We start from the raw sequence: 22,736 nt of genomic DNA on the forward strand, positions 1-22,736 counted from the left end.
GCCAAAGTTTGTTTTGATATTGATAAATAGGAGCATAATGAGATTGATATTAGTTTCTGTCTTGATACATGCTCAATCATCCAGGTAAGTAAATCCCAAGTTTCCCCAACTATATAAAGTGCAAATGTTTATAAGGCTGGGGAAACCTGCAGTTAGCTGAGACTGAAGAAGTCACTTGGATGAGCGATGAAACGTTTCTCCCACTGAAAACAGTCCAGATGAACAGAATTAACTTTTTGGGATACTGGTTTCTGTTTCTTTGTTACTCCTAGAATCATCAAAGAGGCAACCTAAGGGCAACCTCTATCTAAGTGCTGCTGCTTTCAAGTGTCACAATAACATTTATTGTGATTGAAACAAATATCCCGAATATATCATAACCCCTTTGTGTTAACTGTAAAAGGGATACTGTGCAGTTACTATATTTAAACTACAAGTAGATGTGATACAGACTTCTCATTATATGTTTTCTGTCCTTGGGTTTAATTAATAATCCAAAGAAAAGAAAATCCCCCAAACACTTACAGGTCATGAAAATTCATTCTGATTTAGCAGTTTGATCCACCATCCACCATAATTATTAAAAAGAATCAGTATCTGTATCAGAATCGTTGATACTGGGCCTTTATTTACTTAGTATAAAAGGAATACCAAATCCAGCAGTATCTCACACCACTAATGTGCATGGGGGAAATTCATGAAAGTCCTATTGTGTCACCCTGCAAAAACCACACCCTGCTACATAGTGATAGCAACAGCTGATTTGGATCAGGTAAGGGTTATTGGAAATCGGATAATGAAGCAGCATGCCTTCATTCTTCATAAATATACACTAAGGTGACCTGAGTCAAAGCAAAGCCCCAGTCACACAAGCCTGACCACCCTGCGACTTAAAGTTCTTACAACCTCCACCAACCACTAAACAACTGATGTAGTTGCCTGATGTTGGAATACACATTTTAACCTAACAGCTTTTTTTTTAATCACTGTGCTAGTTGAGAATATATGTAAATATAAGTGTGTACATTTTAAAAAGTGCATGTGAATGTTTTTGACAGTTTGTTAAAGAACAAATTGTTTCTGTACAGGAGCAATGATTTCTTCTATAAATTCAATTATGCATACATGTACAATTTATAATAATTTAACTTTAAATGTGAAAGTTGAATATTTATATGCTTCCACAGGATTTGCCATCCATAAGTGAAAAAGGTGAGAAAAATGTATCTCACTCTCATTTTAATACATCTAATTTATTTATTTATTTTCACAGTATTATTTTTGCAACATCTAAAATACACCATAATCAGAAGTTTCAATATTCAGATTTTCTTTTTAAATTGTATTATTTTGTTTAAATCCAAAAAGGAAAAAGAAAGTCAGAACTTGAGTTGGGCGAATGGCAACCATCTCCTAAACGACAAGACAACTGTGCAGCAGGATCACAGTCAGGTACACACATATATGAAATCCTCACACTTATTCCTGCTTTGTGTCACCATTTTTAACTGAGTAGTCAAAATCAGTCAAATCCACAGTAATCTGTCATCCAAGGTCAAGGAAAAAACAATATTTCAGAATCTCCTCTTGTTGGGATCAGTTAGGATCGTAAGGAGACTGGCAGTGGTAACTCAACTTAAAGAAGGAAAAACCTTCCACTCAGAATGAGACACTGACAACAACTTAAGGAAAAAAGTGATTTGAGTGTATTCAACATTTAAATGGTCCAAAACATAGACATGAACAAACCTTTATCTTCAACAATGTACAACATATCACTTCAAGTGTCCATAAATGTATCAGGCATGCTGTCCATTTCAGTTCAGTGCACTTTGTGTTCAGTATGTGGTAAGTGTTCAAGTTATTTGAATTGTCTTTAGTCACTGTTTTGCTTTTTGGTGCATCAGGTTTTGTGTTAAGTGGAATCAGATCTGACCCAAAAAGGAAAAAAGTAGCAACATAAAGTGTCCTGAGATCTCATTAAAAAACGTTAATCCTTAAACAAAATTACAAATCGTTGTATCCTACCACTCTCCAAGGAAACAGGTGGCCTTCAGATTGAGAACGTCCTTTCTAGGCACCTCTAGTGGCATCCAGTCCTTAGATGGCATCGCTTGGTCCTTGCAGCAGATTTCTACCACTTAAAAAAAACAGCCAGGATATTCTTCAAAGAAAACATTAATTCTGTAGCGCAACACGTTGCAGGACTGAATCTCCACACAGCTTTGCGCATCTAGCTCCATGCAGGCGGATGCAGGGAAAGAAAGTCACCACGCACAGCGCTATGGTGCATTCATGGGAAAACTCAACACTTAACAAAACAGTAACACTTAAAATTAGAATAAAAATAGAATACAATTGGCAATAAAATAACCATGGGTTACATTTGCATATCAGTGGACCATATTTGCATTACACTGGTTCCAGGTTCCTACTTATTAGGATTTTTTTCTGTTTCTCTGACAGAAACAAAAATACTGTGTGATGTCAAAGACATAATGAGACGTGTCAGTGAAGGACTACATGGCCGTGACAAACTCAGTGCTTTCCTAAAGTGAGTAATAAAGATTTTCTATTTTTGTTGGATGTTCTTCCAACCATTTCCCAGGAAGTTGGGACAGTCTGTAACATTTTGCTGGTATTTGGTATAATAAACATACTAAAGATTTAAACTCGGTCAGAGCTCAACATGGAGCTGTGTAGTTTGTTCCAGTAGTCAGTTGAATTTTTTCAACACATTTTAAAAAACAATTTTTTTCTGATTTTACTGCATTTTCAGTTTGATATTTCTGAGAATGGGTCAGTTAATCCATATTTAAACTCATTCAACAGGGATAAAATCAAAGATTTGGAGACAGAAAGGAGACACCTGGTTGGTGTCTTTAGTAGAACCGGGGCTGGAAAGAGTTCTTTAATCAATGCCATCATAAATAAGGAGGGCCTGTTGCCTTCTGGAAGTGTCAGTGCATGTACCTCAGTAATGATAAAGGTGGAGGCTACCAATGGATCAAAGTATGAGGCACACATCGAGTTCATTACAAAAAAGGTAGAATGAAATATGAATATGGTGATTTTTGAAGTAATGTGTTACAATGTAGATACAAAAACTGCTTTACTAAAATTAAGATATAATCTTTTGTAGGATTGGAAAAATGAGGTGCAGTCCCTAAAACTGGCTCTTGAAGAAGATGATGATGATGATGGTGGTAATGATGATTGTCTTGACCCTGATGGAAAGTTGTCAGCACTGTATGGAGAAGAGTGGAAAGAAAAATCAACTCACAGCCTCATGGACAACAAATATTTCAGAGATATTCCAGAGTTTCAAATGTCCAAGATAAAAATTTTGAAAAGTGACTCAGTAAGTGTGCAGTAATACAGACCAAAATAAAATCTGGTTCTTCTTCTAGAACAAAGGAATACTTGCAGTTTAAAGCATATATTAGACCACAGTTTGGGTGAGATACATAGCAGTGTGTGGCTTATGAACATCACATAGTGAGCAGTCAATAGTTACCCAAGCAGCATTAAGCTACCCTGATGCTGCACCTTTGCAGCAGGAAGATTTTCAATTCAATTCAATTCAATTTTATTTATATAGCGCCAAATCACAACAAAAGTCGCCTCAAGGCGTTTCATAGATACAGAGAAAAACCCAACAATCATATGATCCCCTATGAGCAAGCACTTTGGCGACAGTGGGAAGGAAAAACTCCCTTTTAACAGGAAGAAACCTCCGGCAGAACCAGGCTCAGGGAGGGGCGGCAATCTGCTGCGACCGGTTGGGGTGAGAGAAGGAAGACAGGATAAAGACATGCTGTGGAAGAGAGACAGAGGTTAATAACAGATATGATTCAATGCAGAGAGGTCTATTAATACATAGTGAGTGAGAAAGGTGACTGGAAAGGAAAAACTCAATGCATCATGGGAATCCCCCGGCAGCCTACGTTTATTGCAGCATAACTAAGGGAGGATTCAGGGTCACCTGGTCCAGCCCTAACTATATGCTTTAGCAAAAAGGAAAGTTTTAAGCCTAATCTTAAAAGTAGAGATAGTGTCTGTCTCCTGAATCCAAACTGGAAGCTGGTTCCACAGAAGAGGGGCCTGAAAACTGAAGGCTCTCCCTCCCATTCTACTTTTAAATACTCTAGGAACAACAAGTAGGCCTGCAGAGCGAGAGCGGAGCGCTCTAATAGGGTGATATGGTACTACAAGGTCATTAAGATAAGATGTGGCCTGATTATTTAAGACCTTGTATGTGAGGAGCAGGATTTTGAATTCAATTCTGGATTTAACAGAAGATGTCCACGCTATGTAATGCCACCCTAATGGAGAGTGCAGACAGAGACAAAGCATTGGTGAATCAGATGTTGCTGCAGTTTATTGCTGAGCAGATATATGTCGGCGATATGTCGATGTGCTTCATTTCCAGAATGTTTGACATCCATCAAACAAGAAACAAAAAAACAAGTGAAATTGTGGTGGTTAAAATTTTATGGTTTACTATCCTGTTGCTGTCTGATTATCCTGTTACTATGGAGCTTGCAGTTTTCTTTGTGGAGGTGTTGAAGAGTTTCACATTTGTAAAGCTGATCTTCAATGCATCCATCAGAGAATGAATGTTTGTAAGTGTTAGCTAGAAATAACATACCCAGAAAAAAGTGCTTGGGGTAATGAGGCAAGTTTTATAAAGTGCTTCAAATGTTTACATGCAGTAGAAGAAATCACTATTTAAGAACCAGGCCACTTACTGTGATCCACAGTAAAATATAAAAAAGGTTTATTTTCTTTCTTTCTTTCTTTCTTTCTTTTTTAAATAAAAAAATCTAATTACTTTGGATTTATTTTCCTGGTTTTCATTTCAGATTTTTGAGATAGGATGTCTTATTTTAATTTCCCATCTTCTTTTTCATGCAATCATTAAAACCTTTGTTATGGGCACACACATTCAATTGGCTTATATTTATCTTGTTGTTGTTGTTTTTTGCAGGCTGAAGGGTTGTCTGAAGAATTTGTGAGATATACAAGAAGTGAGTCAAATGAGACAGAAGAAGTAAAGAGGTGGTACTGGCCACTTGTGAAGTGTGTGACTGTCAAAGTGCCAGACAATGATTTTCTTGATCATGTCACACTCATGGACCTTCCTGGAAACGGTGACTCTAACAGAAGCAGAGATCAAATGTGGAAAGAGGTAATTCACAGAAGTCATGTCATGTTTCTTCAAAGCATTAGTTATTTATAATTTACATGCATTCATTTCCTTTTCAGTTTATTGCCAGTTGTTCTACAGTGTGGATTGTGACTGAAATGACTCGAGCAGCATCAGAAAGCGAAGCCTGGGACATCCTGGAAGGTGCCAGCAGCCTGCTGGGAAATGGTGGCGAGTGTCAGCAAATTCATTTTATCTGCACCAAGTCAGATAATGAAAAACCAGATGATATGTAAGTCAAATATACAAAAAAATCAAATTACAAAGAAAGTTTGGCACAGATACACATGGTGACCATACACTTCACTTTTTTGTTGCTTTGTTGTTTAAAAGTCATTATTAAAAGTTATACATTTAAAAAAACTCTATGTATATGTGTTTTAATAAGTTTCTAAATAGATAAATGCTGTTGTAGAAATTTAATTAACAAAGTCCACAGACACATTCGGCTGTAATGAACATTCGTTATTATCATGCGCATGAGAGAGAGCACACGCAGTCAGGCGCCGTCATGCAGTCTCTGAAACAGAAGTGCAGCTCTCACACCTTTATTTATTCCCCAAAAAAGTGAGGAAGTCCGAAAGTGATCATACAGCACATGACGCAGCTCGCTCTGAAACCTAACTGAACAATGCGTATCCTGTTTCATGCTCTTGGCATTATGACCACCTGCAAAAGGAGTTATTTTTTCAACTACTGAGGCTGAAATAAGTTCATCTAGTTTTAGACTGCTCAGTGGAAGTTTTCATTACAGTGCCACAACTAAGTATGCACACAAATGCTTGAACCTTAAATAAGAATAATTGAAATTTTCCATTACAATACTAACAATAAATTACTTTTACATCCAATTTTTATTTCCTTTCTAAAAGAAACAAAGTCAAGAAAGCAGTGATGAATGAATTCAAAAGGCGGAAAACGATTACGGTAAATTTACAATCTGACAGCAAAATCTAAAACAATTATTTTCTTAAACGGTCCAAAAATAAAAACTGACTAACAAAAATGTTCTCAGAATCACTTCAGTGAGGATAGTTTCCAAGTCTTCACAGTGAGCACCAAAGAGTTCCTCAAAGGGGAGAATGTAAATCCAGATGTCAATGGTAGGTGAAGTCACTACCAGTGATGGTATTTTTTGTGTAACAGAAAATGTATTGTTCAGATTTATATTTCTTTTTCAATTTATAACAGAAATACTGAAACTCAAGGAAATTTTGAAAAATCTAAATGACGCTCATTCAGAGACCTCAAACTATGTGTCTGGAGCTCATGGGATTCTGTCTTTGATTCAAGGAGCCAGAAGCAGAGAAGTGGTAAGATCAGGTAATAAAGCCTCATTCATAATCTTCTTAAAGGTCATAAAATAAAAATGTTCATAAAATGTTCACTAAAGTTTACTAACATATTGTAAGGCATGCTGACCTTCACTGAAAATGTGGGATACTGGACATCATAAATCTATATGTGGTAATTTATTATTAGTGATTGAAAGGGGAGAGATTATTTGGAAGAACTGAATATTATTTATTGAGATACAGAATTTGATTAAATAGTTATTTACCAATGAGACTCCAGTGAACCAATGAGACCACAGATGAAATGATGGGAGTTAGGACAGGACCCCGAGAGTCTAGATTGTTGGGGTAGTGAAGATGGTAGTTTGGATGGGGCTCTGAGTAGGGGTGGGTTTTGATTATCGATTTATCGATTAAAATTGATTCTCGCTTGGATAACGTGATATCGATTCATTAAAATCCTGAATCGATTTTTTAATATAAATTTATTTTGCCCGAAATGCCAGAATCTCAGGTTAAACCTCACAAAATTTCAACAACCACCAAACAGCTAAGACAGTAAATGAGAGCAGGAACACGGATTCTACACAAAGACGTAAACACAAAGCGCGGAGCCTCCGACGGATCAGAATCAGTGAGATGTCGCCTTTCTCACCCGACGGCCCGGACACAGTCGGGGCTGAAAGCCGACAGCTCGCTGATTCTGATCCGTCGGCGGGTCCGCGCTTTGTGTTTACGCCCTTTTTGTCCTGATTCTGAAGCTGCAGCTTTTATCTCTCTCCAAACAATATTGACCGAACCAGCAGCAAAAGAAGCAGCAAACTACGCTTCATATAAACATCGTCATGAATTCCCTCTTATTGTTTTGCTGCCACCTCGATAAAATCACACTACATGCACAGCTCTCTCTCTCTCTCTCTCTGTACTTCAAGATCAGTTTCCCGTCTAAAAATCTTTTTTCTGCATTATTCGCTTGCTTGTTATGCACAAATCTACCGTTGTTTACAGCGCTGTCGGCTGCTGTTTTTTCCTAACTTCTGAAAAGAAAGCCTCATTTCTGCTGTTGAATGCTGAACAAATTTAAACTTGTTAAAATTATGCAAAATTGCAAAATGCTCAGCTGTGTCTCTAATAAATCTCTGCTTTATGTCAGCAGCATCACGTAATGTTCATATGGTTATTAATGGTTTTGTTTCGTTTTTGATCTACTGCAGAATATTTTTATAAGATCCAGGGCCAGGAAAATCACCTTCATGTTTTTCTGTGTTTTATCCTCAACTACTTTGACACAAAGGCATCTGCTGTGACGCTCACACCTTTGATTATGTCTCACAAGTGTCACATTTCTTTTTATAGATATAAAAATATAGAAATGTACTGATGCATGATCTGAATTATGTCTGAGGCAAAATTTCCCGATTCAAATTGAATCAAATCGAATTGAATCGAATTGTGGATTGAATCGATTCGGGACCTTGTGAATCGGCAATTGAAGACATTACAAAAGCTTTTGAACAACACCTACGGGACGGAGTTGAAAAATCCCAAAATTTGTGTGAAAGAAAACTGAAGTCCTTCTTATACCCCAGTGTATGTGTTTTAATTACAACTGGAACAAGACCTAAGGATACTTTGTGACCATGTGTTTAAAAAAAAATTTAAAAAATTCTGTTTTGTTTCAGAAAACGAGTGGCGGAGCTTTTCACATGACGCTAAAGTTTGCAGTTAGGAATGATGGCATCCAGAAACCAAAAAAAGGGAAGCGAAAAGACCTCAACATGATATTAGCATCTTGTTTGACTGAAAGCATTGATGAAAAATTCAGAAAGACCTTCCCGTGAGAATAATCTAATTCTGAACAGCATCAATATGTACAACAATACATGTATCCAAATTGCACTATATCATAAACTTGCTAATACTGCTATTATAAACCACATCTTTGCCCCATTCAGAAACGACCTAAGATGTGGAAATTTCAATGGGGCCATTGATACGTTTTCACTCAGCACTGATTCACTGATTGAAAAGTACAAAAATGTCGAACTGCAACTGACATTTCTCCAGACCGAGGTAAAAGAACTTCCCTATCCATGAACCTGTTAGCTTAGCTATTATTAGAAAGTCATTCAAACACTGAACTTGTGTTATTTTACCTTAATGCTGTTTTAAATAATGTTAATCTGTATTTCATGTTTCTAAGGAAAACAAAATGAAGACAAAGCTCAACAAAACCATCCTCACACAAAAAAAATTGATCTACAACAGTCTGACAGAGACAATCAAGAATAACATGAAAGGATGCTACGAAGGTAAGAAAGAGGTGAATTACCTTATTTTTTGCATTATAAGGCACACTTAAAATCCTTTAGTTTCTCGAAAATCCGGTGCGCCTTATGTATGAATTCTGGTTGTGCTTACTGACCTCCAACCATTTCATGTGGTACACGGCATTCAAAAATCTGTCAAAAAATGTTTTAGTACGACTTTGGTAAGCAAGGAAGCCGCACCCCTTGATGGATTGTCGGAACATTACGACTACCATAGTCAGAATAATCCCAGTCGTAATCCGTTTAACATCCAGACATCCATGAAAACAAAATTTATTAAATTTAACTGGGTTAGAAGCTAGCAGGACGTTAGCTCACTAGTTTCCACCTAAATATGATATACCATGTTCTGACTGAGAGATTTCTCAAAAAATTAAAACGTACAGCTCTGCTATCACTTCAGACATAAATGAAAAGAGAAAACTAAACAGCAGTGACTTTTGTAAGGTTACTGAATGTTGAGAAGTGTTAGGTGAGGGCTAGTTCTTTTAGGTTTAGCAGCTAACAAGATGGTGTATCGGTCAGGATACAGGAAGGAGGACAAGACACTTCCACTTTGCTGGATTGTCACCGCCGGCCATTTTATCGCCAACAGATGCTCAGTGTTGCCAGCAGTCTGTAGTAACAAATAAATTGCCATGAGACCGAATATATTACAGCAGCAGCTAAACTAATATAAACTCAAAAATATCCAATGAAATAAACCAACACATCCACATCTAATGGAAGACAACACACTGTTTAGTAGACCATTTTACACTTTTATTACTTCCAGAAGGGAGATGCGTCCTACATGACACTGCAGTGAATCTCCAAATGGCAGTGTGCGCTTAACAGTTTTATTACAAGCTGTCTCACTCTAGTCTAAACCACAGTATTCTAGTACATTTCCACTGAGAGATGATTCCCTGTTATCTACTTCTACAGACAACTGTGAGCGAGAGTCTCCAACATTCTACCACTAAAGGACACGTAGTCTAATGCCTTTATTATCAGGGTCGTGTCCACTTAATACTACACTATACAGTTATATGACATTTTGGTTAATATAAAGCATAGCATTGAGGCGCTTCAGGTAATTTTCATTTTCACATTTCACATACGGAAGTGGAGGAACCAAGAAGAATGAGTTGAGTAAAGTTTGGCTTATCTTACTGTTTTGTTTCGCTTAATGCGCCTTGTAATCCGGTGCGCCTTATGTATGAAAACAGACCCGTTCATCTACAGTGGTTCAAAAAATTCGGTAAGGTATTTGTATTCAACTGTGCATGAAAATGATTGTCTCCTTGTAGAAGCAGCAGCATTTGAAAAAAAAGGCACCCTGAACAGGATGAGGGACACTATTGAGAGACATGTGGAGTCAAAGAAGTACATGTTTGAAGAGGCAAAAAATGCCATGTTGGAGCAGTTGAACGATTTGAAGGTTGTTTTTTTTTTTTCAAGCAGTCTTGAAACATATCAAACCAATAATTTATCTCTTGTCCAGTTATTCTTGGATTCAATAGTTGCCTATTTAAAAAGTAACAAATGTTTTGATGATAAATTAGGAAACTGTCCTGAGGACACTGGAGGAAACCATGGAGGATTCCATTGAACACTCACTCAAGACTGAGGCCTGCTCACTGCCAGGTAAACAGAATATATAAAGTATTAGGAATCCTCTCAATACAAACACTAACAATAAATATTTAATAAAAACAAATACTTTGTTTTTAGATGTTTTGGAACATCTTGAGATGGTGAAGAAACACTGTGATGAACTTAATGGCAATCAAGATGAAAAAAAGTAACCACACTGAGTAAATCTTAAAATGTCACAAATTGTTTAAAAGGCTGTGATCATGAACTATTTTTCTGATTATTTTGAACAATGTTTTTAGTGCTGTTAGCATTAATCATGTTAATACACGTCATCAAAGTTAACACGATAAACATTTTTAATGCACTCAACCCATCTGTAGTGCAGAAAGACAAACTTCGGACAAACTGCCTGAAATGCGTTGACAGAAACATTCAGAGGATTTTGAGTCAGTGTTCTCCAGATGAGTTAATTATTAATCGTGTTAGTCGTGATGACGGCGTTAAAGCGTCTGCGTGAACACGCTAATGCCGAGTAACCCCTCACAGGGACTAATCTTCGTTAACTCGTTAACGGGGATTTGCCAGTTTTGACATGTTAACATGGATCGGTTCACATTAACGAGATTAACGGTGACAGCACTGGTTTTTATTTAAATTTAACTGATCCATCCGGCACCCATTTTTCATTTGCTCCACAGAAACAGCTGAGGCCTGATAACCCACAGGACATCCCTGAGGAAACACTGATTAGAGACACGAGGTCTTTACATATTATCACAGTAATATTTGTTTTGCTCTCTTTTAATGTTGTGTTGATGTGTACTTTTGACCTTTTAATGAATTTTATACAAAAAGCATCTTGAATATTATAGATATCAATTAAAACTGCTAATATTAAGGTGTTAATCACGAGTGTCTAAATCATGTTTTGATTTCTTTCTTTTTAAAAATTTGTTGTAGTTTTTAATCACTTATAGCAGAGCGTGAAGACATGTAATGCATTCTCCATTTAAACCTGAGATTTATGATTTTAATTGTAAGAGTCTGAGATTACAGTTTCCAAAAGCATTTTGATTTTTTTGCTTGTTTTAAATATCATAATTTAATGTTTTAAGTTGATGTGTATACTGTTGGTTCATTGGGACGGGAACATTTATTTTAATGTAAGTGCTTATCAGTTAAACATTGAGCCTCATCCAGCACTGAAAAGGTACCAATTTTACATCACAGTTCTAATGACAAATACTTGTTTGTTGCAGTTATACAATATGTGTACATGACAAATAGTGAGAAATGGCTCTAAGTAAAGCTGCAGGAAATCATCAGCTACTTCTGTCATCTCCCTGCCATTTAGCTTTTTCTGGGTTTGGAATTATTGGTGAATATATTACAGTTTGAGTTTAGGTTCAGGTTGTTTCTTTGTTATTTTTTGTTACGTTAAATGTTTAAAATTTTAATTACTTCTATGCATATTGTTAAATTCCTGTTTTGATTTTTGTCTTCAGTAATTCTCTCGTGTTTCTTCCACCCACCATACTTTATTTCTTCCTGTAACAGTTCATTCACGTTTAGCATTTACTGTCATGTTTCCTGTAACCTTAGTAATGTCATTACAAAAAGGTACTAAGGTGCTTCCTTTATTACACTGGTGATACAAAGATATTTACATCTCATAATTTTAAGTGACCATGCAGTTGTTGAAGAAAAAGATGAACCAAACTGAGATTGTTGCATAGAGCATTTAAATGTTAATTAATCCAGCACACTGTGATGCAGCTAGTATATCATTTAGCTTTCTTGCTTCATCTGTACTGATTCTAAAAGAATGCATGCATTTGATATTGTATACTGTTCAATAAATCTTACGTGCAAGCAAATATTTATTGTAATCATTAGATAGGAAATTTGTTTTTAACCCAGATCTTTTTACCCTAAAATCACCAAAAAATTGATTGCATTGCGTGACAAACATACAGTGGTGTGAAAAAGTGTTTACTCCTTTCCTGATTTCCTATTTTTGTGTTTGTCATACTTCAGTGTTTCAGAACAGCAAACAAATTTAAAAGTCAAACAAAAATAATACTAGTAAAGACAAAATGGAGTTTCTAAATGAAGGTCCCAAAAGGTTGATTCTGTTCATCTGGACGTAGCGTCAGAGGGAGAAACATCCTTATCCAAGTGACTTCTTCAGTCTCAGCTGACTGCAGGTTTCTCCAACCTTATAAACAGCACATTGCACAAGGACTGAAACTAGCCCACTGAATAAACAATGGACTGCTAGGTCAGTTTCTTGATCATTAATATGCAAATTGTCATGACCATTGATTAGTTGCCTTGAGTACCAATCACAGACTTTGGGAATGTCTACAATCACAGCATTGTAAGATGGCGAAAGATGTACCCTTATTCCCCCTCCTCGATTCAGAGATGATCTTTGCCTTTTCACGTAAATGCCCTCCTCGACTCCCCATTCAAACCAGCGTTCCTTCCTAAATCCCCCATTTGAGGATTTGAAACATTAAAATGTGACAAACATACAAGAAAAAAAAAAGAAAATCAGGTAGGGGACAAATACGTTTTCACACTACTGTAGTTTTAAACACTACACAAAAATTACTCTACAATCTAAAACTAAAGACATTTTCTGTATATCAGTATTTTATTTTTGTCCTTATTATATTTTATTTATGATGTTTTACATAGTCACAGATTTGCCTCTTGTTTTTGTGACATTTACTTATTATTTGACATGAAAACATTGCTTATTTAAGTTGGAGTCTTATTGTGTTTCTAAACATGTTTTACTGCATTGATGAACAGTTGAGGGAGCTAAAAATATTTGGAGAAATGTGCCAAGCCAGTTAAGAAAAACTAATCATCTCTTGACCCTTAAGATTTATCTTGTAAACCTTTCAGACAGGAATGGCCTCTCACTTTAGAGTAAGTAGGCTTTTCACTTCATCACGAGTTCTTCTGTCGTCTATCAGGGAAGCAGCCTTTTTACCACAGGCCTAATCAGTTAATGATAACTATGTCCATCCTCTGACGCTTATCTTTATCAAGGGTTTCAGAAACCTATAGCAGCTACCATTGGGCGAGAGGCCAGTCTAAGGCAGATGATGACTACATCATCAACAAAATAAACTCCAGTTTACTTGTTGTGTAAAGCAACTCCAAAGATGACACAACAACTGTCATTTCAAATAATTTTTAAATCTTTCCTTCAAAAACTATGATAACTGAGATACTCTTTGCACAATTTCATCACACAATGTTGCTGGAAACCTATTTTTAACATTTCTTCAAATCAACATAAATTAACAGAATTACCCAACTAATGATATTTGAGGAGGATCCATGGGAGTTTGCCCAACCAGTCTACATGTGTTTTGTGGACCTGGAGAAGGCATTCGACTATGTCCCTCAGAGTGTCCTGTGGGAGGTGCTTCGGGAGTATGGGGTGTCTGGCCCATTGCTACGGGCCATTCAATCTTTATACTGTAGAACTGTTGCAAGAGCTTGGTCCACATAGCCAGGAATAAGTCAGACTTGTTTCCGGTGGATGAGGGACTCCACGAGGGCTGCCCTTTGTCACCGATTCTGTTCGGAATTTTTATGGACAGAATTTCTAGTCGTAGCCAAGTGATGGAAGACTTTCACTTGGATGGTCTCAGCACCTCATCTCTGCTTTTCGCAGATGATGTGGTTCTGTTGGCTTCATCAAGTGATGGCCTCCAGCTCACACTGGAACAGTTTGCAGCTGACTGTGAAGTGGTGGGAATAAGAAGCAGCACCTCCAAATCTGAGGCCATGGTCCTCAGCTGGAAAAGGGTGGAGTGCCCACTCCAGATCAGGGACAAGTTCTTGGCCCAGGTGGAGGAATTTAAGTATCTTGTTTGCGAGTGATAGGAGAGGGGAGCGGGAGACTGACAGACGGATTGGTGCTGCGGCTGCAGTGATGCAGAAGCTGTACCAATCCATCTTGGTGAAGAGAGAGCTGAGTGTATTGGAGTTAGTCTTTCTCCTCTGCTTCCTTAAAGAAAGAGAAACGGTCTTTTAAAAGATTAAATTCATTTCAGCACTTGAAGTTTCAGCATGCTAGACCTCAATGTGAACCAGAGGTCTGCTTCACAAAAATGATGAGCCTGTAAGCAGGTATTACAATTTTATACCACAACAAAAACAAGTGTTATTATGACTACTTCTTCTGGGAAACAACGTGTCCGGTTCTGCTGTCTCCCGAGTGGATCTTCTCCCCCACTGTATCCACATCTGACCTTGTCTGCATCTGCTCCTTTTCCTAGAAACAAAATAGAGAAAGAAAAACACCTCGCTCTCTAGCCTTGCTGTATTAATATTAGTTGGCAATTCGCTGCCTATTGATTCTTATTAATAGGCAGCTCTCTGCTGCTCTTCTACCAAGCCAACCCGTCTCATCTCATTCCGCAACATCAAGAACATTGATATGGACATTCTCACTACCAGTTTGGACAATGTTCAGATTCCGGACTTCTATTCTACTCCTGATGATTTGTTGTTATATTATAATAATTGTCTACGCACTGTCCTTGATTCTCTGGCTCCTGTAAAAACCCACTCTGTTTCCTTCGCTCGCTCTGCTCCCTGGTTTACCTCTGACCTCCGAGCTCTGAAGGCCAAAGCTCGGCAGCTAGAGCGTAAATATAAGAAATCTGGTTTAACTGTTGATTCAGAAATCTATAAATACCACGTACTTCAGTATAAAGACTCCATTAACAAGGCCAAACAAAGCTTCTACTCTGGTATTATCAGTTCTTATGAGGGTAATGCATGGACTCTGTTTTCAGTTTTCAACAAACTAATTCAACCCCCAAACGCTTTACCACCGCACTTCTATTCCTCTGAAACATGCAACTCCTTGATGCTGTTCTGGACTACAAAAATCAATAACATCCACCAGCAACTCAGATCAAATGTTGTGTCTACGCCCTCTTCAGAACCTCTTCTCCTTTTTGAGCCGTTTTCCACTTTTCATCTTCCTGATTTATCTGATATTTCCGAGTTAATATGTAAATCAAAGCCTGCCACATGTCATCTTGACCCCATGCCCACGGGGCTTGTGAAATCCTGCCTCTCTTCTTTACTCCCACTCATTTCTGCTATCATCCACTCTTCTCTCACCACCGGTATCGTTCCCTCCTTATTGAAGACTGCTCTAGTCACTCCTATACTGAAAAAACCTTCTTTAGATCCTAACAACTTTAACAACCTCCGTCCGATTTCCAATCTGCCCTTCATTTCTAAGATACTCGAAAAAGTGGTTGCAGCTCAACTTCATTTACACCTGGTTAATAATAACATCTACGAGAGATTTCAATCTGGTTTTCGCTCATGTCACAGTACCGAAACTGCTCTACTTAAAGTCACTAACGATCTTTTAATCGGAGCTGACTCTGGTCTTCTCACCATTCTCGTCCTTTTAGATCTGAGCTCAGCCTTTGACACCATTTCTCACTCTGTCCTTCTAAGCAGACTTTTTTCTCTCGGCATCTCTGACACACCCCTCGCCTGGTTTCAATCATATCTCCTCGACCGTTCCCAGTTTATTCAACTAAGATCATTCCGCTCTCGTCTATTCCCCGCCACCTCTGGTGTACCCCAAGGCTCAGTCTTAGGCCCTCTTCTCTTTATAATATACATCCTCCCTCTTGGTACCATCTTCCGCAAATTTGATCTTCAGTTTCACTGTTTTGCTGATGACACCCAGTTATATCTCTCTTGCAAACCTGATTCCTCCCTCCCACCTTCGTCCCTTACAGAATGTCTATCCGAGTTAAAATCCTGGTTTACCTCTAATTTTCTAAAGCTCAATGAGGATAAAACTGAGATCCTCCTTATTGGCACCAAATCCAACCTTTTGAAGGCAAATCATTTCTCACTCACCATCGATAACTCCACAGTTTTCCCTTCTCCCCAGGTTAAGAGCCTTGGTGTCATCCTAGACAGTTCACTTTCCTATAAATCACACATCAATAACCTCACCCGTTCTGCCTACTTCCATCTACGTAACATTAACAGATTGCTTCCTTCTCTTTCCACCCAGTCTACGTCCATTCTTGTACATAGTCTTGTTACCTCCCGTATTGACTACTGCAATTCTTTTCTGCATGCTCTCCCCCAAAAATCCCTCCATAAGCTTCAACTGGTTCAGAACTCTGCTGCTCGCATTATCACCAGAACCCCCTCCTACCAGCACATCACCCCTGTTCTTCAGGAACTTCACTGGCTCCCTGTGAAATTCCGGATAATTTTCAAACTTTTGCTGCTCACCTTCAAGGCCATTCATAACCTCGCTTCTTCTTACCTTTCTGACCTGTTAACCACCATTTGTTCTGCCCGTTCACTTCGTTCTTCTTCTTCTGTCCAGCTTACTGTACCTTCCTTCCGCCTCACCACCATGGGAAGCAGAGCTTTCAGCTGCTCTGCTCCAAGGCTGTGGAATTCTCTGCCCCCTGAAATAAGAAATATTGGTTCTCTTCCCCAGTTTAAATCCCAACTCAAAACTCATTTGTTCAAATCTGCATATTCACTGTGAATCCACTGTTTGTTCATTTTATCTTGTGCTTTTATTTTATTGTTCTTATTCTGCCATTGTTTTACTAAGTGTTTTATCCTATTGTAAAGTGTCCTTGGGTGACTTGAAAGGCGCTCATAAATAAAATTTATTATTATTATTATTATTATTATTATTATTATTATTATTATCTAAGTCCGGACATTCTCTTCAGACTCGCTTGGCCCAGAATTTTTGCATGTTTGCAAATCCCTCTACAGCTCTTTATGTCAGTCTCAATAATTCAATTCAACCTTAGCACTGAATTGATGCTTTTGACCCTCATTACACAGATCCAACTAATTAATGAGCAGAATTGCAATGTGTACATAACAATCACAATGACAACTTTATTTAATAATTTTATTCCTAAGTGTAAAAGCGAAGTTCTCAATTGCTCTCAAACGGTCGATCCATGTCCCTACCCTCACCTATGGTCACAAGCTGTGGCTTATGACCGAGATTGTGGATACCAGAGACGGAAATAAACTTCCTCCGAAGGGTGACTGGCCTCTCCCAGGGGCTCAGAGTATAGAGTCGCTGCTCCTTCACCTCAAAAGGAGCCAGATGATGTGATTCGGGCATCTTACAAGAATGTGTACAAGTCTGGGTAAGGTGTTCTGGGCATGTCCCACCAGGAGGAGGCCCCAGGGCAGATCCAGGACACGCTAGAGAGATTGTATCTCTTGGCTAGCCTGGGTACGCCTTGGTCTTACCACAGACAAGCTGGAGGAGGTGGCTGGGGAGAGGGAGGTCTGGGCTTCTCTGCTTGGGCTGCTGATCCCACGACCCGGCCCCGCATAAGTGAAAAAAGATGGATGGACGGACGGATGATGCAGAGGGCAGCTAGATGATCACAGAATATCTTTGTGGAAGTGAAAACTCAAAGCCTTCTTCTTGAAAGATGTTAGGTGTAAATGCATATATGTGGATGGTCGGTTGGTGTCTTTACCAAACTCATATGAGAGGTATTCTAGTTCCAGCACAGCTATGTCGCTGTCTGTCATGGCAAATGGCTGTTTTAACTACAGGAAACTAAAAACCTTTATTTATGTTGACGACAGTAGAAGAAATGAAAAACAAAATTTCTTGCACAATCTTAGAAAAATGACAGATATTTAACTTTTTTAAAGCAGTTTGGAGCCATTTTGTTCAAATGTGTGCGAATGTTTGTATCCTGCGACATAAAAATTATTATAATTAAAGTCTTATTGCTGTAAATATGCCTGGAAAAATCAGTTTGGTCTCCTTCACTCTGGATTTGTGGTGGTATTCAGAGTTGTCAGTGGTAGACATTTGTTCAAACACAAGTAAGAGAAATGAGACAACTGCAGACCGACTCAGAGTGTAATTAGAAAACGTGCGCACGGGTGAATGTCTCTCTGAGAAGACACACACACCGAGCACAGGCTCGCTGCTTTATTTATAAGGCAAAAATGGGTTACATAGTACTTCCTCTTTTAACAGATGTTGACGAGAGGTTAAGCATTAAATCAACTTATCTGATCTTTCACACACTGGGATTAAAAATACAGAAGTATATCATGCTTTATCTGACATCACAGACATTATAGGAAAGAATGCATCATTATATCATGCTGTCAAAACATCTCAAACATTTCAGACACTTAAGTAAGGAATGCATTATGTTCTCTTTAACAATAAACTTGGTTAGCTGATTCTTCAACAATAGGCTTAGTTATGTGAAAATATATGAACACACGAAATATAAGGCACACTTGGTTAGAATATAAGGCCTACTTGATTATATTGTATTATAGAGATTTGGTTATAGTGTATAATGTAGAAAATCTCTTAACATTTCCCTCCTGTTGTTAATATATTTCACATGTTTAATATCAATGCATAGTCACTTGTTAAATCACATTTTCAACTTGCATATCATTCAGTGAAGTATCTAAACATCAGCTCTGTTAAGATTAAGATTATCATAGACATTTTCTTCTCTGGTCTCTCTAGTTAGCATATCATACTGGCGAAAGGGATCCTCCATATCTCTCTGGATCAAAACAAAATTTCCTAAAGTACGATTAAACATACTTATCACCATGCGTCTCAGACAAGGGATAATACAAGCAGCAAAAATGCAAAATAGGAACATCACAGTACATAGGGCCAACAGGCCTTTAATCAGCAAAGATTTCCAGGAGCCGCTCAGCAACCAGTCCCACCAGCCATGCTCATCGGTTACGTAGTCCTGTTGCTGAGCGTCTCTTAGTTGTCTCAGAACATTCAAAGCATTTGTCATGTTTAATGAGTGTATGTTGTCAGGTATGTAAGTACAACATGTCTTGTTGAACAGTACGCAGAGACGACCTTTCTCTGCAAGAATAAGGTCCAAAGCTACTCGGTGTTGCATGACAGTAATGCGGATTGCATCAATTTCTTCATTCTGTGATTTGTCAATGCGGGTGGAAGCGTTCAAAAACAGTCCAAAGCGATAGTCTAAAGTCTCTATTCGTAGTGCGTGTTTTCCTACTCCTGTCCAGGGAAACAGAGAGTGCATTACCTTTTCGCCGGTATTCCAGAGTTTGAATTCCTCTGGCACGTCTGTTCCAAGGATTGAATCATGAGGCTTGATTTCTATATCACGCCTAACTCTGGTCTTGTTGTACACAGATATCTTAAAAGTGTGATCTGAAATGAAGATAGGTGCACAGCATCCTGACCAGTTGGGTGGCAACATAAAGTACGCACGCTGTCCGCACAGCCATGCCATACCTTGTACCCAATAGGTGCCATTTACCTGTTGATTTAGGTTGACTGTCCCATACCCTACTCCTCCATAGGTTGTGTTGCAGTTGCTGGTATGGCCCAGAGGGTGGCGTCCTTGCACTGACGCTTGGTAGAAGCACAGAGGATGCCACTTCTCTGTATGGGTCATAAAAACAGGGAAAGGGACAGAAGCATTTCTGTTTTTTACTGTCATATCTACCCAGAATTTGTCGTCACAGATTCCATCCTTCTTCAGGCCTTTTGCACCTGGGAGTGAAGCTTTCTTGCCGATTGTAAAGTGTTGTCTTCCAATGCTGGCGAAACTTGCTGCACATTCACTTTGCAAGTGACTGTCCATTTTGCGACCATATATGGTGGGGTAGACTGAAGTTGAAGGCATGTGAGAACAGACATAACATTCTTTTTCATCTATGGTGTTGTGTAGGTATCGGTACCAGGCATTGTTCATCCAAGGGTGAATGTGATCTTGGGTCATCTCAGTTAGATGGGAGTTGTCATGGGTCCACCTCTTGAGACGGGGAATAGTTGGTGTTATTCTGCGGGCTCTTCCAGGTATCAGCCAGAAGAGCATCACCCCTAAGATGACACCGGCCACCAGACAGATCAGGCGGCACATGAACCGTTTCCATTGAAAGTGACAAGCACTTAAGCATAGCAGCTTTGGGGCTGGGGCTGGTGGCTCTTCTTCTTCTAGATTCATCATGCTGGCTCTCTGCATTCTAGGCGTCCCCGGTGTTGTCATTGGTTCCTCTCTTTGGTGGGATGGGTCACTCTTTATTATGTGTTTGTTCTTCAGGGCGACCAGGCACACCTGAGCTCCAAGTGAGGAGACCACTGGCGAGAAGGTAAAGGGCGGGGTATACCCAATCAGCCCTTTCCTTCACCAGGGGATCACTTGAGAGTCGGGGGAACCGGCGTCTTATTGTGGTGCAAACACTTTCTTCACGTGACTTTGATGGATCCACGAAGGTCTTTCAGCGATTTTACAAGCTGTTGGTGTAGTCAGCAACACTTGAAACGGACCCTCCCACTTCGGAGAACTCCAGTTTTTCCGCTGGAGGACTTTAATCAGAATCCAATCACCGGGGTTCAACCTGCAAGAGACTGGAGATAGATCACTTGGCAGTTGATTGTTTAAAATCACTTCTTTATTTTCAAACAGTTTTGTCATCCATTCTGCCATTGTTGTTTCTGCAATAGATTTATTAATTGGCTCGCTCGTTATGGGAAGAGGGAAGTGTCTGCCATGTACAACTTCAAATGGCGTTAGACCACCTGCTCCTTGAGTTATTCTCATCCATAACTTAACTAAGCTTAGACATTCAGGCCATGGTTTTTTAGTTTCTTCCATACATTTCCTCAATCTTTGTTTAATTGTGCCGTTAGTTCTCTCGACTAATCCTGCACTTTGTGGATGATAAGAACAATGATGTTTTATGCTGAAGCCTAGAGCTTCAGAAACTTTACTTATCACTTCATTTACAAAATGTGTGCCATTGTCTGATCTTATCAGAGACGGAATGTCATATGTTGGAATGAAATGGTTGCACAAACATTTTGCTACTGAAATTGCATCTGCTTTTTTCACTGGGTATATTTCTGGCCACTTGGAAAATACATCTATTATCACAAGTGCATACTTGGAGGATTGAGATTCATTTAGTTCTATAAAATCCATGTGGATAGTATGGAATGGGTGTGGCGGTGTAGGGAACCGGCCTCGCTTTGGTCGTAAATTACCTTGAGCATTGTGTTTTTGGCAAATCATGCATGTTCTAATAAACTCTTTTGCTGAACTTTCAAAATTTTTTGTATAGAACTGTTTATTGAGTATATTAATCATCCCACCCGTTGACACATGCGTTCTGCCGTGTGTCACTAATGCAGCAGTTTTATGCAAATTTTTTGGAAGGACTGGTTTGCCATTACACATCATGAGATTATCTTTTAATTCTGCTCCATCTTTCAACCAAGATTTTTGTTCACTCAGCGATGCTGTTTTCTGTGCATCTGCTAATATTTCTAATGGTATTAAATCTATGGTTTCTGTTGTTAAAACATCAATGTGTTTTTCTGCAGCTGCTTTGGCTGCTTTGTCAGCAAAGTTATTTCCTCTTGTTATTTCTGTGTCATCCTTTTGATGAGCTGCACATTTGCATAGTGCTAATTCTTTTGGCAACGTTATTACTTCTAATAGCTTTTTTAGAAGGTTTGCATGTTGAACTGGGTTGCCTGAGGATGTTGTCATTCCTCTGTTATGCCATATTTTTGCGAAATGATGAACTGCTGAATAGACATATTGGCTGTCTGTGTGTATATTGACACTTTGACCTTTGTACAGTGTACATGCTCTGATGACTGCGGTCAATTCTGCACTTTGAGCAGAGTTTGAGGAACTGAGAGCTTTTGCCTCTACCACTGCATCAACAGTTGTGACCGCGTAACCCACACAATTTCTACCGTAAATATCTTTTGACGCTGAGCCGTCCACAAAAACATTACTGAAACTGCTCTGGGGGGAACTGTGTATATCATTGCGAGGCTTTGTGTCTTCCTCTAATTTTTTAATGCAACAATGTTGTTCTCCATCCAGAGGGGTCGGCAAAAGTGTGCTTGGGTTTAGCTGGCCACACTTCTCTATTGTGATATGTGATTGCGAAAGTAAAATCCCCACATAAGAAAGTTGTCTGGCATGTGTGAGGAAAGAGAGATTTGCTTGGAGCAAAATAGAGGTCACAGCATGTGGGACTTTAATGATCAACTTGTGTCCCAAAACAATGTCTGCACATTTTTTAACTGCCTCTGCTGCTGCTGCGCACGCCTGAACACAGGTAGGTAATCCAGCAGCTACAGAGTCAAGTTTGCATGAGTAGAAAGCTAATGGGCGTTGTTTTTCTCCAAAAGCTTGAGTTAACACTGCTTTCATGTACCCTCCTGCACCATCAACATGGAGAACAAACTGTCTTTCATAG

At 38.8% G+C, this 22,736-nt stretch overlaps 2 protein-coding genes across 4 annotated transcripts in view; one reads left to right on the forward strand and one right to left on the reverse strand.

Moving 5' to 3' along the window:
• Nucleotides 1-12,292, forward strand: part of LOC113010072 (nuclear GTPase SLIP-GC-like) — a 30,423-nt gene extending 18,131 nt beyond the window's left edge. The window contains exons 4-20 of one of the 3 annotated variants that reach the window (XM_080300259.1): nt 1,188-1,212; nt 1,369-1,452; nt 2,467-2,554; nt 2,833-3,046; nt 3,143-3,361; nt 4,991-5,191; nt 5,269-5,441; nt 6,082-6,136; nt 6,225-6,312; nt 6,401-6,522; nt 8,187-8,341; nt 8,460-8,577; nt 8,708-8,816; nt 10,127-10,257; nt 10,382-10,463; nt 10,551-10,620; nt 11,114-12,292. In XM_080300259.1, coding sequence (XP_080156385.1) covers nt 1,188-1,212; nt 1,369-1,452; nt 2,467-2,554; nt 2,833-3,046; nt 3,143-3,361; nt 4,991-5,191; nt 5,269-5,441; nt 6,082-6,136; nt 6,225-6,312; nt 6,401-6,522; nt 8,187-8,341; nt 8,460-8,577; nt 8,708-8,816; nt 10,127-10,257; nt 10,382-10,463; nt 10,551-10,620; nt 11,114-11,123 — 1,944 coding nt within the window. In that variant the 3' untranslated portion in view covers nt 11,124-12,292. Of the gene's footprint in view, nt 1-1,187; nt 1,213-1,368; nt 1,453-2,466; nt 2,555-2,832; nt 3,047-3,142; nt 3,362-4,990; nt 5,192-5,268; nt 5,442-6,081; nt 6,137-6,224; nt 6,313-6,400; nt 6,523-8,186; nt 8,342-8,459; nt 8,578-8,707; nt 8,828-10,126; nt 10,258-10,381; nt 10,464-10,550; nt 10,621-11,113 lie in introns of those variants that run through there. The other 2 variants (XR_013908511.1, XM_080300260.1) reach the window with 2 other exon arrangements.
• The window catches only part of ccp110 (centriolar coiled-coil protein 110), a 664,638-nt gene that overhangs the window by 330,343 nt on the left and 311,559 nt on the right, over nt 1-22,736 (reverse strand). The window lies entirely within an intron of this gene.

Source organism: Astatotilapia calliptera, chromosome 4 (assembly GCF_964374335.1).
Source record: "Astatotilapia calliptera chromosome 4, fAstCal68.1, whole genome shotgun sequence".
Classification (NCBI taxonomy): Eukaryota; Metazoa; Chordata; class Actinopteri; order Cichliformes; family Cichlidae; genus Astatotilapia; species Astatotilapia calliptera.